The sequence below is a fragment of the Myxocyprinus asiaticus genome, chromosome 14 (genome assembly GCF_019703515.2).
Source record: "Myxocyprinus asiaticus isolate MX2 ecotype Aquarium Trade chromosome 14, UBuf_Myxa_2, whole genome shotgun sequence".
Lineage (NCBI taxonomy): Eukaryota > Metazoa > Chordata > Actinopteri > Cypriniformes > Catostomidae > Myxocyprinus > Myxocyprinus asiaticus.
The window spans coordinates 19,654,715-19,673,352 of record NC_059357.1 but is presented as its reverse complement, the minus strand read 5'-3'; the positions used below and the strand labels follow the sequence as shown (position 1 = coordinate 19,673,352).

Here is an 18,638-nt window from a genome sequence, read left to right as displayed (position 1 = left end):
TGTTAAGGGATTCTGTGGACATTCTGAAGGCCTGACGGGGTGGAGCTCAAACTCACGCGCTTTGGGCATGTGATTTGTGAAACAGTTGTCACACTTTGCTTGTAGGCATCAAGGAATAAATTCTGAATGGATAAACTTTTCATTTTTGTCTATTTGTTTGTAGATTAATTAAGAGTGGAAATCAATTAAAAATACATAGGCAAAAAGGCGATTGAGAATGAAAGGATGAAAAATATGTATTTATTTGGCATGTTAGGCCAGCAGAGAAGGCTTTGCTGGCCCTGAGAATTCGCCACTGGTGTTTACAATATGTCATAGTTGCCTATTTCCTGAAACTCCAATTAAAATGAGTGTTTTGAAGATGATTTTAAGGTCCAGACATTTTTTGAGACATGAGAAGAAATATTCTGAACATTACTGTGTACAGCATTTTCCAAATTCAGTGGAATAACAGTTTTCAAAGCTTTAATTCAGCCCAAGCCGATCTGAGAAACCAATAGCATGTTCAATCCATAAAGCATTTCACCATTTCTCCTCACACGGAGGTCTGTAGCAGACCTCAAATGACTGTTCAAACAAATCAGCTTGAACTGCAAATGACAGAAGGTTGAAGGAGACTAGTAAAGGATGTCAGCACCAGCGCTTTTTGAATGAAACAACAACACGCTTCAAGCACTGCAATGCTCCATTTGTGAGGGAGGACACAGAGACCTGATGAACGCATTTATTACCCCGTTTTTATTAAATGTGTTTTAATCTCTATTTTGTGTCATTGTTTCATTGATAATTATATTGTTATATGTTGACATGTAAATGCATAAGTAGCAAAGCTGACAAAGACAATGAGTTATAACATTTGAAATTGATTAAATATGTGTAGTGCCATTAAATATATTTTAGCACAGTTAATTGATTTATTCAATTTAACCTTAAAACTTCATTCTGTTCCGAGTGATTTTTAAAGCCCGGTCAGAGTAAAAGAATGGCTAATGTATTTATAAATCAATCTATCTGGGACATTTAACAGAAGTAAAATAATTTGCAATCATTGTATGGTGGGGAGGAGATACGTTGTATTCTCCTCCCTGCCCAGTAGGTGGTAATATGCACAAAGAATGTGAATCACCAAAAAAAAAAAAAAAAAAAAAAAAAATTTACGTAAAAGAGAAAGTGGAGATTTATAGTAATAAAGAACATAAATATTGATCTGTTTCTCACCCACATCTATCATATCACTTCTAAAGATATGGATTTAACCACTGGAGTCTTATGGGTTACTTTTATGCTGCCATTATGTGCTTTTTGAACCTTCAAATTTCTGGCCACAATTAACTTGCATTGTATAGACCCACAGAGCTGAGATATTTTTCTAAAAATCTTCATTTGTGTTCAATAGAGGAAAGAAAGTCATACACATCTGGGATGGCACGAGGGTGAGTAAATGATGAGAGAATTTTCATTTTTGGGTGAACTATCCCTTTAAAGTGGACGATTCTCTTTAGAATTTAAATGGTTTGCGTGAGTGTTGTGGTCTCCGCCGAGACATCGAGGGAATGCTTGTTGAATCGCACAATTGTTGCATCTCAGAGTTCTGATTATTATATCTTTGCAGCACGCTGATGTGCGTTGCAGTGGTAAATTTGTTTCAGCGGCCCGAAAATTCAAGTCTCACGATGATGGAAAAATCCTTCGAGCAAGATTTATTGCTATGTTTTATTAATTTTAAATTAAGATACGTTGTCTTTTTATTTGGCAAAGACAGAGCCTGAAAGCGTGTGTTGGCAAAGCCATCTGCTGTTAGTTAGGTAGCTGCGCCATCTGCTGGTCACTCTGAGTAGCTTTAGTTTGTGTTTCCCGCTTTTTTAAACTAGGTTTAGAAGTAACGTATCATGTCTTCGCATCCTTTCCATTTAAAAAAGTGGTACTGTTAAAAATCAACTCATTTATTATGCCTTTTCTCCTTTCTTGAGCATTCCTCGTGGGAAAACCCTCAAACTCACCTTATTCAGCTTGGCTCCAGGATACAGCAGCGTAGTCCTGGTGAGATTTAACCGGTGCTGGCGAACCTTGGGCCGCAGCTTCTCCCAGAGGATCCGCGCTGGTGTGTTTGTTTTACGGGTGTGTAAATTAGCCGTAATTCGTTTGCTCAGTAATGACGTGGGAGAAGGCTAATTAGGGCAGAGTTGATGGGTGCGTAAATGAGTCTCTAGTGTGATATGCTAATGAGACCCTGATTCTCTAACTCTCCTCCAGTCTGCACTAACGCATTCATAAGCAGACAAAGGGTATATATTATATAATTTTAACCATAAACATAACCAAACCTTTTTGACTGTGAACAAATAATTAAAAAACTCATACTTCAACAACACACATATATATGTATGAGCTTTTACTTAAAGCAATTTGACCTGCAAAAACCTGACATACAAAGCATATCAATAGACTTAAGCGACTATATAAGAGAAACAGAAGACTATATTAGATTGAATACTGATTCTGCTAACATTAAACACACAAAAAAAGTACCATGGTAGTTTGGATCATGGTATTCTTTGAAGTACCTTGGACTACCATGTAATATGGAGTCTACTTATTCAGTACCACAGTACTTTATATATCAAAATAAAATGTTATTATTACCATCTAATTGTGCCAAGGAATCGCCACGGTACTTTTTTGTAAGGGTCAAAAGTAAGGCAAAGAAAAGACAGCATAACGATGTAATTTTATTCTAACTAAATAATTATTCATTTTTTTATCTTTCCCGATACTCTCGTGATGCCCATATGCCTCCTGGCTTCTTTAGAGTATCTCCAGGGTTTTGCATTCACTTCTTCATCCCTTCCTTTTCCTTTTCTGTTAAGACTAAAGTGGGAAAAGCAGAGAATATTACATGAGGAGAGGCAATTGAGAAAGTTGTGTGAAGAAAAAAATTAAAAAATCTAAAAGATTGTTTTCCAAGACTGTGATACTGAGTATCATTTTTCTTATCATTTACTCACCCTTATGCCATCCCAGCTGTGTATGGCTTTCTTTCTTCAGCGAAACACATTTGAAGAAAAATTTAAAAATATCTTAGCTCATTAGGTCCTTATAATGCAAGTGGATGGTGATACAACATTTGAAGCCCCAAAAAGAACATACAGTCAGCATAAACATCATCCATATGACTCTACTGGTTAAGTTAATGTCTTCTAAAGTGAAATGATGGCTTTTGCTGTAAAAAAGATCAGTATTTAAGTACTTTTTAACTATAAATCATCGCTTACGGTCAGCAGCAGTAATTGCGTTGGCATGTTCACGCGAGAATAGACACACAAGCCACACACCCGGAAGAGCAGCGCTGTTAACAACTGAGTCAGAGGGATGCTGTACAAAAGCTTTGTTGGTTTTGGTTTAGATCTGTAATTATATCTGTTTGTTTACTCACAATTGGGTGTTTGTGTGCTCATCTTGAATGTCTCAACCCAGAGAAAAACGTGATATTACTAGGGCTGCCCCTGACCAAAGATTTTAATAGTCGACTAGTGGAAATTAGTTTAAGTAATTAGTCGACTAGTTGTCACACGTTTATGATATTAAGTTAATTACTTAAATATATATTTTTTGGGGGGCATCAGAAAATGGTTTGAGTTCCAGGGCTGAGAAAGAATGTTATAAGTAACATTGCTAACACTGTTCTACATTACAGAGAAATACTAAACCATAATAATGAGCCTTTAAAATATAAATTTTACAAGCGCACGCACGAAGCAAGCCGCAGCGACACAGGCAAAAGTGGGAATGATTCTGAATGTGTCGGTAAAACCAGCAAGGAGACCGTCTGAACATTTTATTAATTTATAGAGAGAAATGCACATTAGGGTTTTGCAGACAGATGATGATCTCAGGGATCGACGATGGTCAGAGTGATCGCCAATAGCTGATGCCTTTGACGATGTCAAGACGATATTTGGCTCGTTTTCCCATTAATGTATTAAATTCTACTTATTATTATTATTAGGCTATTATTATTATCAAATTAATATTACAAATAATTTGCCTGTAGACACACAGTCACACGCTTGAAGAAATACACTTCATGTTATTAAGAACAGATGACAGAAAAGCGTCTATGCGCATGTATGACACGCTGTTTGTACGGAGGCGTGCAGTCTCGTGGAACGTGCATCTAAAAGGTTCTCACTCTTTCTTTGTTTCTGTCTTCTGAATTTATTTATTTTTTGCAAGAACAGTATCGTCTATGAGTGCTGCAAATGACCTCAGACATCTCAGCTCAGGAGGTGTTTTGAGTTCAGTTCACTTTTTTTCCACAGAGCACTTTTGTGAACGCAACTCTGCAGCCTATACTACATCTGTGATTAAAACATAAAATAATACAAAAACAAGTTCACCTCATTCCATGATTTATATTTCAGTGATTATTATCATCATTATAATTATTATTTTTACATTTAAAATTGTTTTTATGTCTTCATTTGTTTAAGTAATTTTCCGCCTGCATGTTTAGACGGATTCTTGCCTGACGGTAAATGGAAGGTTACTTATATAGATATTATATATATATATATATATATATATATATATATATATATATATATATATATATATATATATATATATATATATATATATATATATATATATATATATATATATATATATATGATCACTTTATTATTTTTATTGCTTTATTTTAATTGCGTTTTCATTTTGTTTGGAGTGCAATTTGAATTTAGAAATGTATTTTATTTAAGTTTTTTGTTTTTTAAATAAATTAATTAAATTTTTAATGCAAAATCACTAAAGCAAGAATATTCACCAATCCCTCAGCCCCGGGGTTGCCGATGTAATTGGATATTGTGATATATACAGTATATATATATATATATATATATATATATATATATATATATATATATATATATATATATATATCATGAAGGAGGGAACAAAATCACAAAGGAGGGAACAAAACAAATTTATTCACACACATGATGTATTTTCCCAGACAACGAAATACCCGACTGGTAGAGAATGCACGGATGAAGTAGGTTAGCTTCCAAAGAGATGTTGTTCTTCACAACTGTTGTAAAGCCATCTTTCAAAAAGTTGAAAAACACACATTTGAATTGCACTTAATTTTTGTCCAGTTTCATCTGAATTTTTAGTTAAAATAAATAAAAAATAAAGTACAAAGTTTTGAAATCAAGGTGTCTTGCTTTATTGTGTAGGCTTAACCCTAACCCTGCTTAATGAAAATTGCCCCATAGTACCACTTAGCGTCCAACCAGCAGTAATACTTGTGTTCGTCAGTTTCCTGTGGAGTTCTTTTTTTTCTGACCAACCAATCAAAACTTGGTCGACCAAGACTCTTCTCATCAACTAACGTTTGGTCAACTATTAGGGGGCAGCCCTAGAGATTACATCCATAACATGCCAACGTGAATACATCACACGAGAGACCGCGTGAACTCCACCCTCTCATAAATGCACATAATGCTTCTTACCAGAAGTGATGATTTATAGTTAGAAAGTACTTAATTACTGATATTTTTCACACAAAAAGCAACCATTTAGCTTTAGAAGACATTCATTTAACCACTGGAGTTGTATGGATGATGTTTATGTTGACTGTCTGTGATTTTTGGAGCTTCAAAGGTCGGCTCACCTTCCACTTGCATTTTAAGGACCTACAAAGCTGGTATATTTTTCTATTTTTCTTCAAATATGTGTTCTGCTAAAGAAAGAAAGTCATACACACCTGGGATGGCATGAGGGTGAGTAAATGATTAGAGAATTTTCATTTTTGGGTGAACTATCCCTTTAACATAATTGGCCATACCTCGAACCTCCAGCTTGCATTCCACTTCATCCTGTCCTAAGTCATTGACAGCTCTGCATGTATACTTCCCCCCATCAAACAAGCTGGGCCTACGGATGTTTAAAGTCAGCACGCCCTGGTTATTCTGCATGAGAAACTTCGGGTCCTCCCCAATAATCATCTTATTTTTCATCCATATAATCTTTGGCTGGAAGGAGAACAACAGAATGAGAGAGAGAGAGAGAGAGAGAGAGAGAGCGCAATGTAAAGTCATTTAAAAATCTCTGGCAGGGCGTCTGAGTTTATACACCGTAGTCACAAACTACAAATTCACTTACTTTGGGGTAACCACGGACAGCACAGCTGATGGCAGCACTGTAACCAGCAATGACACACCTATCCACGAGAGGTGTGATGAATTTAGGAGAGCTGTTCATGTCTTTTTCCTTATAGGGCTGTGTATTAAGATTAAGACCTAAGAAGAGGAGACAGGAAGATGATTACATATTACAAATACTGCTTCAGCAAGGACATTTGAACTAGTGCAGTAATCTGAAACACTTAACAATAAGTTTTGTATACATTCGATACGTTAATGCATTACTGTAGGTATCATGAACTAACAAAATATTTTTACAGCATTTGTTAATATTGCTTAATGTTACTTCATATATATACAATTGTTTATAGTTCATGTTATTTCATAATACATTAGCTAATGTAAATGTATACAACTTTTAATGTTAAAAATGTTTTATGCTGAAATGAACATTAACCGAGATTAATGAATGCTGCCTGTAGAATTATTGTTGATTGTTAGTTTCCGTTAACTAATGAGATAACTAATGTAAAAGTATACAACACAGTTAAGTGTTTTGCAGTATTCATGTAATGTACAATGTTCTGTAGTGTTTCGAGATTACTCTTTAAACAGAGTTTCTTGGAACCTGTTTTGGTGATGACAGCTGTGTTTTTGCTGACGCCAGCTTCATCACTCAGGCCACAGATGTTCTCGCTGAACACACGGAAAGTGTACTCATTCCCCATCACCAGATCAGACACAGTGCAACTGGGTCTGCGATTGTGCTCAAGAACTGTGAACCATTCCTAAAATGAGTTATAGATGTAGAAATAATTACTTGTAAGATTTGGTTATATCACAAAGAAAGAGCCAGAAATAAAGTAAATAGATCACCACTGATTTAAAGGAATAGTTCACCCAAAAATTAACATTTTGTTATAGTTTACTCACCCTCATGCTGTTTTAAACACTTACGACTTACTAATGGAGATGTAGTAGTGTGAATATCAAGAGGCGTCTTTTCAGTACAATGGAAGTGGATAATGCACGTGCATAGTCGGCAGTCACGTTCCCGATCTAGTCTTATCGATCATAATAAATCATTATAAACATCTAAAATTAACATTATATGTTTGATAATATGTAATCTGACCTTCAGTGCATCTGCTGTGAAGTGTAAGGTGACTTGGTGATTTTTATTTTTAAATACAGTGCGCATTATTTTATGCTGGGGAATTAGTCAGTACAGGAAAGTCTCACGTGCGAAAGGGTTAAAAAATGGACACAAAAGTATCATAAAAGTAGCCCATGTGACTCCTGCATCTTATTCCAAGTCTTCTGAATGCATAGGTTTTGGTGAGAAAGAATCTTGTGAAAATATTGACGTCTTTTTTTGGTGAATACATTTTTTAAAACCATGGTTTTCAAGCTGGGCATGTCAGAACATGTCAGGGGAGATGCAGAAAATGTTGATAAATACACCAAGTAAAATCAAAAGATAAATGATTACAATAATGTGAAGATAAATTAAAATGAATAGCTTAGCAGGCCGTAGTCCAGCTTAATAGACCGTAGCTCTATTGCATTATAATAATGTTAAATGTTAAGAGCACATGTATGTCATGCGAGAGTGCATCCAAGTACTGGTTGCGTGAGCGCAAATCTCTCCGCTCACACGGATTTCCTTTGCTCTTGCACAAAACTGGACACGCGCTCTCAAATATACACTGCTCTCTTATGAAATTCCCTGCTCTCGCTCTCACTCAAAACGGGTGCATTTGCAAATATATAGTAATGCCATTTAGTTCTGCCTCTGTTAATTAGAACAAATATTCGGCCACTGTATATGGGGTATATTGAGGGAGAAACAATACCAGAGTTTGAGGAATCAACTCACCATTTGCTCGGAAACTTTTTTAGGAACTTCAGCATCATACATGGTTAAATTAATATTATAAGAATGATATTCTGATGCTCGCTGACGATGTAAGAGACGTGAGCAAATCAAATGACATACAAACCATCAATTAAGAACATCTGTTGCGACTCACGTCTACTTACGACTTTCATCTCAGTGGAAAACGTATCTGCACAAGTTTATCTAGAATGAATAAAGGATTTTCCAGAACTCATGTGGTGGCACATTCTTATAACATCTGAAAATATGTGGAACAAAATAACGACATGTCCATTAATACAAGTTCAACATGTTATCGGTTCGACCTGTCTTCATGTGTTTGTAACAAGTGCAGTTTCACACAGAGATGGAGACTGGATCATGTGAAGCGAGTTTATCTCAAATATAGACAAAAAAAAAAGTTACGCTTAAGTTTAAGGACAAACATGTATTTTTAATACAAATAATGCAAAATACGGTTTCATATTATTTACACATACAAATATTTATAGCTGTTAATCATGCACCCGTGTATGACGCATTGCCGAATGAGTCCATCAGACTAAATTTAAGGTTATTGATCATCATTGGTGAATTGCTCCAACACCTAAAAATATAATTAATTTTGATAATAAATTAATAGAGGAAAATACTTAATTAATCTTCAAATAAGTTGCCAGAATGTAGTGCTGTTTTTGGTGCAAGAAAGATATATATTTTTTTACATTTAGCAAGGCTATCTTATTTAATATTTACTTGGCAATTGAATAGACCTATGCACAACATTATTGTATGTATAAATCTGCAAAAAAGAAAAGAATGAGTGGAGGGGCTGTTGAAGACTTTAAAAATCCCTGCTTTAAACCAAGACTCTGAAAAGATATATATCCGTTCAGGGGCGTCGGACCACGGGTAATGATTGACCTGAGTAACGGGCTCCCACTGGAGGGGGGCCCACAGAAAGGTTTCATTGATATTCCATCATATTTCATTTGTTATAAATATTCACAGATCAGCCACAACATTAAAACCACCTGCCTAATATTGTGTAGGTCCCCCTCGTGCCACCAAAACAGCACCAACACGCATCTCAGAATAGCATTCTAAGATGCTACTCTTCTCACCACAATTGTACAGAGCAGTTATGTGAGTTACCGTAGACTTTGTCAGTTCGAACAAGTCTGGCCATTCTCTGTTGACCTCTCTCATCAACAAGGCATTTCCGTCCACAGAACTCCCCCTCACTGGATGTTTTTTTGTTTTTGGCACCATTCGGAGTAAATCCCAGGAGATCAGCAGTTACAGAAATACTCAAACCAGTCCATCTGGCACCAACAATTATGCCACGCTCCAAATCACTGAGATCACATTTTTCCCCCATCTGATGGTTGATGTGAACATTAACTGAAGCTCCTGACCCGTATCTGCATTATTTTATGCACTGCACTGCTGCCACACGATTGGCTGATTAGATAATCGCATGGATGATTGTTGGTGCCAGACGGGCTGGTTTGAGTATTTCTTTTTGAGTATTAATGTAATACCTGCACTATTACATACGTAACAAACCAAGTGCATTTTAAACTCAACTCAACATATATTCAGCATTCCGAAGCTGTAGGCTACATCACTATTGAAGTAATAACTTATTAAAATGGATATGAGAAGGGATGTTGTGATGCGGCTCGAATGTTTTAATCATATGCTGACATCCCACATCTTCATCACTGTAGAAGGGCAACCTATCATTGGCAATGAACAGCCCAAGCATTCAGTTATTCTTTCATATCTGTCAGAATTAGCACTGAGTGCTTGCTTAAAAACAGAAGGGAGTTTGTGCGCTATCTTTTCCTGGGTGATTTTGGCGTAAATGTTTAATTATATAGATGTATTACCAGTATACAACACTTGCGTCAAGCGATGTCTGCAAACAGTGCCTGTTTTGTAAATGTTTTTTGACCATCGCTGTTGTAATTGACTGCAAAAAGAAAATGTTCCCAAACAGGAGACTTAATTAACGTATAATTAACTTCTCTATCAGTTGCTCATTTTCTATGTTTGCCATTTTCAACTACACACAACACGTGCAGAACTGTGATCTCATCAATCTGACCCACTTGAAACACAGGCAGAGCGTTTACAGTTCCATTCAGGGGTATTAGCAGAGGTTGGAACTGCATTTGTCTTTTTGACGCTTTGATTTGTTCGCCAAACCTTGTGCTTCAGATGCGTCATTGAACTTGAGGGGAACCGCGGTGCCAATGCTTACTATATATATATATATATATATATATATATATATATATATATATATATATGTATATATGTATGTATGTATGTATGTATGTATGTATATATATATGTAAATATATGTATATATGTATATATGTATATATGTATATATATATATATATATATACAGTACTGTGCAAAAGTTTTGGGCACATAAGATGTTTCACAAAAACATTAGTCTTCAGATGGTTTTTTTTTATATTTTCAGCTTTAGTGTGTCAAAAGGAAATATAAATTTTGCACTCCCAAACATTCCTTTTGCAAATAAAATAGAACTGGAGAACAGGGAGCCCTGCAACAGATGGCATGGCCCCTACAGGCCCCCCCCCACCCCCGAAGATCAAGTCAGTCTGGTACTGCTTGAAGAGACAGAAGCTATTGAGACAGCCTAAATAGATAGAAGAACTGTGTCAAATTCTCCAAAAAGCTTGGAACATCCTATCAGCCAACAACCAAGAAAAACTATGCCCAGGTGTACCTTTGAGAATTGATGCTGTTTTGAAGATGCTGTTGTTACACCAAATATTGATTTAGCTTTTTTGTTATGTTTACTGGACTTTGTATTACGTTAATTGATAAATGAAAACTATTTATGGCATTATTTTTAAGAAATCCTCACTATGCAACACTTTTCACAAGTGCATAAAACTTTTGCACAGTACTGTGTGTGTATATATATATATATATATATATATATATATATATATATATATACACACACACACACACACACACACACACACACACACAGTATAATTTGTACAATTTATATTTTTTAAATTGTATCTAGAAGGGTTACCTAGAAGGTTAGAAGGTCTCTTCATAATTATCAGCATGAGCTAAGTGGATATTGTAACCAAAATATTCCTCTTATATCAGTTAGCAACTTTCTGAAACTACCTGAGAGCAGAAATGTCTCAGGATAGACAACCTGGTACTCTTTTCATTTCAGAAATGCTATGGTGACTTTGCCAAAAAGGAAACCCAAATTTATGTATAATTTATTTCGTTAGTAGGCTTAGTATATCTTTTTTTTAATAATGTATTGCTTGATCCAAATAATATGTGTGTTTGAACATAAACATTTATGAATTAGCACTGTTAAATATCCATTTAAAAAGTTTATACTGGATATTATCCCCACCACAAACCCAAATTGGTCAAGGGGCCCTAAAATAGTTCTGTGCTTGGGATCCCCAAAATTTGGTGCTACACCCCTGTATCTGTTGTAAGAGAGAGAGAGAGAGAGAGAGAGAGAGAGAGAGAGAGAGAGTGAGAGAAAGAGAAAGAGAGCTGTATAAAAGCAACACAGGAAGAAGGTATGGTTACTGGTTGGGGTTTACCTTGGTTTTCAGGTCTGCCTTTTGGATAGTGTAGCCAGTGATCTCACTATTGCCATTATCTTTAGGTGGCTTCCATTCCAGAGCAGCATTAAAGCCCCAAACATCGGTTACTGTAACACTCATTGGTGGCCCTGGTTTGTCTGCAAGTGTATGTGAAGGAAAGGAAATAGAGGAACAAATTACTGTAGGTATATGACTATAGAGTTTGACACTGATATCTTGTCCTAAATTCATCCAAAAGACAAGTTAATGTGTGCTAATCAGAGATGCAAGTGAGTGAGTTGAAGAATGATAAAGATGAAAGAGAGGGATAAAATGTTTAAAAGGGGTAAGAGAAACAGAGAGATTGTGAGCACATAAGAGTGAAAGCTAAAAAGGAAAGAAAATATGTGTGAGAGAGAGTTAGAATTTGCGGCTGGGAGCGGTTGGCATTAATCCTGGGCAGGCTGCTGGGATGCTGGCAGCAAACTGTGACTAAATGGTTGTCTGGCTCATCTGAAGGGTTTTTGCGCTCTCATTAGTTTACCTCCCAGCGGGAAAACAGAGTGAGTGTCCCCTAATCCAATCCTAATCCCGTTCAACACCAGGAATAATCTAAACAACACCCCACAGAATAATCCCTGCAGCCGTACTGACCTATGACACCCTCAATTTTGTTGAAAGTGTAAGTGTTTAATTTGAAACCTTTCTGACAGTTTCGGAGTTGGAAATTTAGCAGATGGGAAAAGCGTCAATTTTAAAAGTGATCCTGCTCTATGGGTTAACAAAATTAACCTGACTCACACTTAACGTCACAGAGAAATAAACCCTTTGAACTGTCAGTGTAATCCTATAATTTTATGTCAGCCTTGTAGTTGTGGCCCTAGTGATGATGTGACCTACCTACACAAATTAATGTAAAATATCTATCTCTTCAGCACACTTTTGTTTAAATATAACCCTAAAAAAGTGCCAGTAAAGCTAAAGTGTGTCATTTCTGCTGCAGTAGCATCACCCAATGGCATTTAAAAAAAAAATAATAAATAATGGTTTTCAAACAGATTTCAGAAAACTGCCCCCATCTTCTATTGGTTGTACAAACAGATAGTCCTGGCCCAAACTCACACCATTGGTCGAGCCTATTTGCTGTGTCAGGCTGGACGAGCTGCTCAAACGAACAGAGATGTTCTGATGGAGTCACAGAGCCACTCTGTTTACACATTTAGGGGAAATCAACCCATGAATCACTTACTCATATTTGTCTATCCAAATTATGCTGGGAAAGAAGAAAGTATTTAACATAAAAAAACTAAAATTACACACATCAGCTTTAACCAAATTACTGTTCACACTAACCTACAATCCGGATATCAATAGTGGCTTTGTCCTCCATATTCTCAATCTGCACAGACAGAGTGTATTGGCCTGAATTTTCTCTGACTGCCTGCCTGATGAACAGGATGGTGTCCACGTCAGTTGTCCGGACATTTACCAAAGCTGTGTCTAGAGATTGACCATCCTTGAACCAGTTCACCACTGGGCGTGGTTTGCCCTGAGTGCAAAGTAGACGAGTGCATTGACTTGAGTAGAGTAGACTTGAGGTAAGTCCATAATGTGAACTGTTGTAAAGACCAGAAACTTAACAGCACAGTTGCATTAAGTAAGTAGGGAGCAGAGGACAGGAAGTGCACGACTGACCTGGAAGGGAATGACAAGGTTGACCTTCTCGCCCACTCTTTTGATATACTTAGTCCTAAGCTGCCGAGGGAGACGGATTTTAGGGCGCTCTGAGAGAGAAGAGAATGTAAAGGGAGGGGAGAGAAAAGGAAATGTGCTGTAAATTACAGAAGACAGATATTGGGGTGTCAATTCATGACATATTCGACTTGTCACAATTATGTGTAAGAGTGTGCTGTGTATGTGTAAAATGTGAGGAAAGTGTAAAATCTACAGCCTCATGATCTCATGAAAATTATGTGATCGTGGCTAAATTTGTGCAAACGAAATTACATGCTTCATTACATGTTTCATTGCAGTTTCCCAGTGAAATGTCCAGCGAGGGGTGCCAAAAGTGAGTGAAACGGTATCATAATCAGACGAGATTTTTAAGGTGAATGTTAGATGGAGGTTTAAATGAATAAAATGTACCACCCTAACCTAAAACCTAAACCTAACCGATAGTGTCCTAAAAGCAAATGCGACATGAAAAGCAAATTTCCTGAAGCAACCACATTGTATTTTGTCGCTTCTGTGATGCTTTCGGCTCACATGTCAGCTTGTGTGCTTGGCTGGGCTTGAGCCTTGGCCTTCTGGGTTCAAAGTCCAACACTATATCAGGCAAGCAATTCAAATGATGCATTATAGTAAAAGTGTTTTGATATCATAATATAGCAGGGTGTGAGTAATAGCGTGAGAAATAAGTGTTTATAAAGTCATAATCAGCCGTTGTACTCGTGATTTACGTAGTGAAAGTGAATAAAATGCACAGTTATGATTCTATTAATGTAGTGCCTCTAGTATTAATTTCACCAGGAAACTGTGGCTAAATGTAGAACGTGGCACATAAAACTCAGTTTAATGCAAAAATTTTGTTATAGTTATCATTCTATGAGACTAGGTTGAAAATCTGCATTTGTGTAGCCAAATCTATGTAAAACTGAAGTGAGTAATTTCTGCACCTCTAGCGTCACCAAATAGATTTGTAAAAAATAATCACTGTTTTCAAACAGAATTCCAAAACCTCCCCATCTTACATTTGTCTCTGCATATTAAGCTGGGATACGAGAAAGAATTGTAACATCCAAAAAATTACACACGTCAGCTTTAAGCAATCTACATATACCCCTGAGAAATTGTCTGAGTTAATGTATGAGCATGAGCCTCACCGACAATCTCCCGGATGGTGACAGCTTGCTTCATCTCAGCTGGAGGGCTACGGCCGGCAATGTTCACAGCTGTCACCCTGAACAGAAGCTTCTCTCCCACGGGCAGCCCTTTGACCCTGTAACTGTTCTTCTCAACAGGAGTCTCGTTTGCTTGCACCCACTCAGTGCCTGCGAGTCCCACCAGGAGCAAAGGAAGGGTCAAACCAGCAAGATGTGTAAACATGTCAAAAAATGATCAAGAAGAATTATTTCACTGTGATGGTGTGCAAACTGAATCAGCACAACTCATTGACATGCAATGATGTTCTTGTTCTTTACTCTGCTCTATAGCTAACAAGTTCACTTTTCTTTTCACTGTCTTGTGTGCCTCACCTCCCTCAACACAATATTCAATGAAGTACCCATCGATGCCACCGGCTCCAATCCTCTCAGGGGGAAGCCATTTAAGAGCACAGGTACCATCAGTGATGTCGTCCACCATCAGCCGTGTTGGTTCGCTGGTTGGAGCTAGGAAGGAGAAGAGAATGCATGCAGTTTAAATAAGTTTGTTGAGAAAGCAACAATTAAAACAGATTGAGGAAGAAACAGATTGGGACCAACCAATGGGCATGAAGGGTTTGGAATTAGCACTGGGCTGGGAGATACCAATACCATTAACAGCAAACACCCTCATCTCATATAGCACCCCCTCAATCATCTTCTTAGCCTCATATGTTGTGGACTCATAAATGTCAAAGTTCAGCCTAGTCCATCTGGAAGAGCCCTTCTTCTTCCTCTCCATTAGGTAACCTGGAATTACAAACAAAGTTGCAAAGTCAAAGTATGTTTATTGCCATTTCTCCTACACAGTAGGAGAGGAAACAAAATACAACAACTCCTGGAGCCACAGAGCAGAACATGTACTGCAACAGAACATTTAGCATACAAATGCAAAAAGAGACCAATGTGTACAAACATATTATAATAAATATTTAATTGTAATGTGTTCTATGAGGTAGAAATGTCTTGGGTGGGGTTAAAACGGGTTAGTGCAAATAATGCAATAGTCCAAAAGATTTATAATATACAAGATATTCAAGGTTTTCCTAAGCCTGGAAAAATAAAAAGAAATAGTGAGCATCTATTTTACCTTTCACTGGAACTCCACCATCAAATTTGGGTGGTTCCCACTGGATAATAGCAGTGTCCTCTCCCACTCCAGTGCATTTCACATTCTCAGGCGGATCAGGCACATCTGAACACAGCACAGAGCCAGGTCAAAAACAGCAGAAAATTACAGGGGTAAAGGGCCGTAATCAAGAGAATAAAGGGGTGGAGAACAGAGGTCAGGGTCAATAAGGATTAACTTACCAACTATCTTAACAAAGACATCAGCCTTGTCCTCTCCAGCAGGGTTGGTTACAGTGATGTGATAGAGACCTTCATCTGATCTCTCTGCCCCTTCAATAACAAAAGAGCTCAGGGTCTTCCTGGTCTCCACCTTCACACGCCCTTCAGCCTCAGTGATCTCCTGCAACATAAACAGAAATCATGTTTTTAAACAAGCTGATCAATTGGAAACATCATATTTCAAAGTTGCTTTCCTTTTGCAGCAAGTATGTTCGATAACTGCAGAGATAATGTGTTATAGGAGTCTGGAGAATGAGAGCAATGATGTACATTTTTAACGGAGAACATATTTCTCTGAATCTGATCTGAAATTTAGCAAATGTTTCTGTCAGGGGCCCATATGGGTCATTGGCTCTGCCCAAGTGTGTGGCAATTTTCCAGCAAGCCCTCACTGTATCTCCTTTTTTCCAGCATACGGTGGGGGTGGGTTCCCCTGTAATGTCAACATCAAAACGCATCTTGTTTCCTGCCACAACGATAATGGTGTTTTTGTTGACAAAGCTGCCAGTGGTGTCCAAGTGAATTTTGGGAGGTTCTGGAAGATAACAGTAAGAATTAGCAAATAAAGCAGCTGGACTGGAAAAATAATTCTTACAACCTAGGAATCCTGACCATGCATAGAAATAATATATCAGACTTATTGATGCCATTGATACTTACCTTGACGAGGAACATAATCAATCTTGATCTCTGTGGGTAAGAAAATATAGTGATCAGAGTCAAGGCTGAAAATTTAACAGCTGATTTAAAGAAGCATCTCTAATTCTGTCCCATACCCAAAAAGTTGAGTTTGGCAGAAAGGGAGAGAGCGTAACCATCTGGTACAAAGGTGTAATCTCCTGCATCCTCAGGCTTTACATCATTTATCATTAGCTTGTGAGTCCTGAGATAAAGGGACCAACATTTACCATGACAACAGCAAAGTATGCAACCTTATCTTTACCTAAAAAAGCAGTCTTGTTAAGAATGATAGAGCATTTTTACTTGACAACAGTGAACTAAACTACTTCAAAACAACTCCAAGAACTAAAAAAGAAGAACGCAGTGTACATTTCAGTGACTTATCAGCTTTAGTGCCTTGGCATAAAAAAATATGTAGATATCTTTGAGGTCAGGGACGAGGCAAGCTTGCTTATGCATGAATTGATAAGGGTGGTTGTGAGTGGGCCAATATACCTGCCGACGTGTGTCATTTTGATGCGGTCACTGGGATTGACCTCCACCCCATCCTTGTACCACTTCCCAGTCACTTTCTCATCAGACACTTCACACTTAAAGACAGCCTGTTCTGCTGCCTTCACTGTCAGATCAGCTATACTCTGCAGAACCTCCAGCTCCTTGTCTATAATAGAGAAAAAAGAGAAGGACCATGAGCTAAAGGCAATAAAGACATAAAATGAACAGAGAAATATTGCTGATCAGCCAGAAGGTGGAAGGATAATTAAAAAAGGAGAGTGATAATAATTTATGGGATAATGGAGATGAACATTGTCACTGCAACCAGTAGAAATTGCTTTTAGTCTACACAGGAAGCATGGCTTGCCCTTAAACTTCAGAAGATATGTGGCACAGACAAGTTTAATATACTGTATGTACGGTCACGTGAACCATGCGAGGTTCGGATGTGTGAACGGCGAGCTCTGCACACTTTGCTAGTTTTAACACTATTAATGACATAAACCGGTGAGATTCGGTACACTGTGTTCCATAACTGTTCTAGGAGGACACTATGTCAAAGAATTCAAAATCCTTGGGCTCTGGAGACATTAAAAGACACTTATGTGCTCAAGCTGACACCCCCGAGGCCCCAAGCCAGGGAGCCGATTTGGTCGGAGGAATGAAGGAAATTTGGCGAGAGATGTTGAACATGTCAGCAATGCTGAAGAAGGTCGTTGCTAACTTGGAGGATCTTGCTGTAATACGTTGACCGATCACTGCCATGGAGACTAAATTCTCTGAGGTGGTTTCAAGAGTGGGAGATGTCGAGAAACGGATCGATTATCTGGAGTCATCGGAGAGGGAATTATCTGCTAATCCGCTAGTGACCAAGTTGGATTTGGAGCATGTCTGGGAGAAGTTAGAGGACATGGAGAACCGTAGCCGGCCGAAGACGCTCAGGATATGTTGAAATTCCTGGACGGGCTATTTGCGAATCTGCTTGACATAACAGGCCATAAGCTGGAAATCGAGCGAGCTCACAGGGTTCCAGCACAGCAATCCGCTGAGGGAGAGAGGCCAAATTCTGGCCAAATTTCTGAGATCATCCAATAAATATCTTGTGTTATGCGAGGCGAGGTGTAAAGGAAGGCTTTTTCGGAAGAACCACAGCATTTTACCCACTTAAGTTCTTAGGGGCCAGATCATACAGTATGCCTCATTCACAAAAAAATCCAAAGCACGAGAACTCGTGGAGTTGGAAGGGAATATTAAAAGTGCCGAGGCAGAGCTGAAGCACCAAATGTCATCTGATGGCCTCAGAGAATTGACCCGATTGAAATACAGATATAATACTTGTCATGATCCACTGTTGTGTTGCCTTGTGTTTATCCTCTGTCTTCTGTTTTCCCCAGACTACACTTCACAACATGCACTGCCCTCATCTCTGTGAGCTGTTCCCGATTATTCTAACCTGTGTTCCATTCCCTCGTTAGCCCTTGTGTACATAATGCCCTGATTTCTGCTCAGTCTTTGTCAGTTGTTGTTTTCTCCAGTTCATGTACCGGTT

General features: G+C 37.9%; 1 protein-coding gene across 1 annotated transcript in view; it reads right to left on the bottom strand.

The window, feature by feature from the left end:
- Window positions 1-267: 267 nt before the first annotated feature.
- The window catches only part of LOC127451964 (myosin-binding protein C, fast-type-like), a 53,500-nt gene continuing 35,129 nt past the window's right edge, over window positions 268-18,638 (bottom strand). The window contains exons 18-33 of the mRNA XM_051717061.1: window positions 17,090-17,255; window positions 16,690-16,796; window positions 16,574-16,603; window positions 16,306-16,448; window positions 15,875-16,034; window positions 15,654-15,758; window positions 15,125-15,313; window positions 14,897-15,031; window positions 14,525-14,692; window positions 13,338-13,426; window positions 12,996-13,191; window positions 11,661-11,800; window positions 6,775-6,934; window positions 6,166-6,302; window positions 5,849-6,035; window positions 268-2,868 (exon numbers count right to left, since the gene is read on the bottom strand). Coding sequence (XP_051573021.1) covers window positions 2,831-2,868; window positions 5,849-6,035; window positions 6,166-6,302; window positions 6,775-6,934; window positions 11,661-11,800; window positions 12,996-13,191; window positions 13,338-13,426; window positions 14,525-14,692; window positions 14,897-15,031; window positions 15,125-15,313; window positions 15,654-15,758; window positions 15,875-16,034; window positions 16,306-16,448; window positions 16,574-16,603; window positions 16,690-16,796; window positions 17,090-17,255 — 2,150 coding nt within the window. The 3' untranslated portion in view covers window positions 268-2,830. The remainder of the gene's footprint in view (window positions 2,869-5,848; window positions 6,036-6,165; window positions 6,303-6,774; window positions 6,935-11,660; window positions 11,801-12,995; window positions 13,192-13,337; window positions 13,427-14,524; window positions 14,693-14,896; window positions 15,032-15,124; window positions 15,314-15,653; window positions 15,759-15,874; window positions 16,035-16,305; window positions 16,449-16,573; window positions 16,604-16,689; window positions 16,797-17,089; window positions 17,256-18,638) is intronic.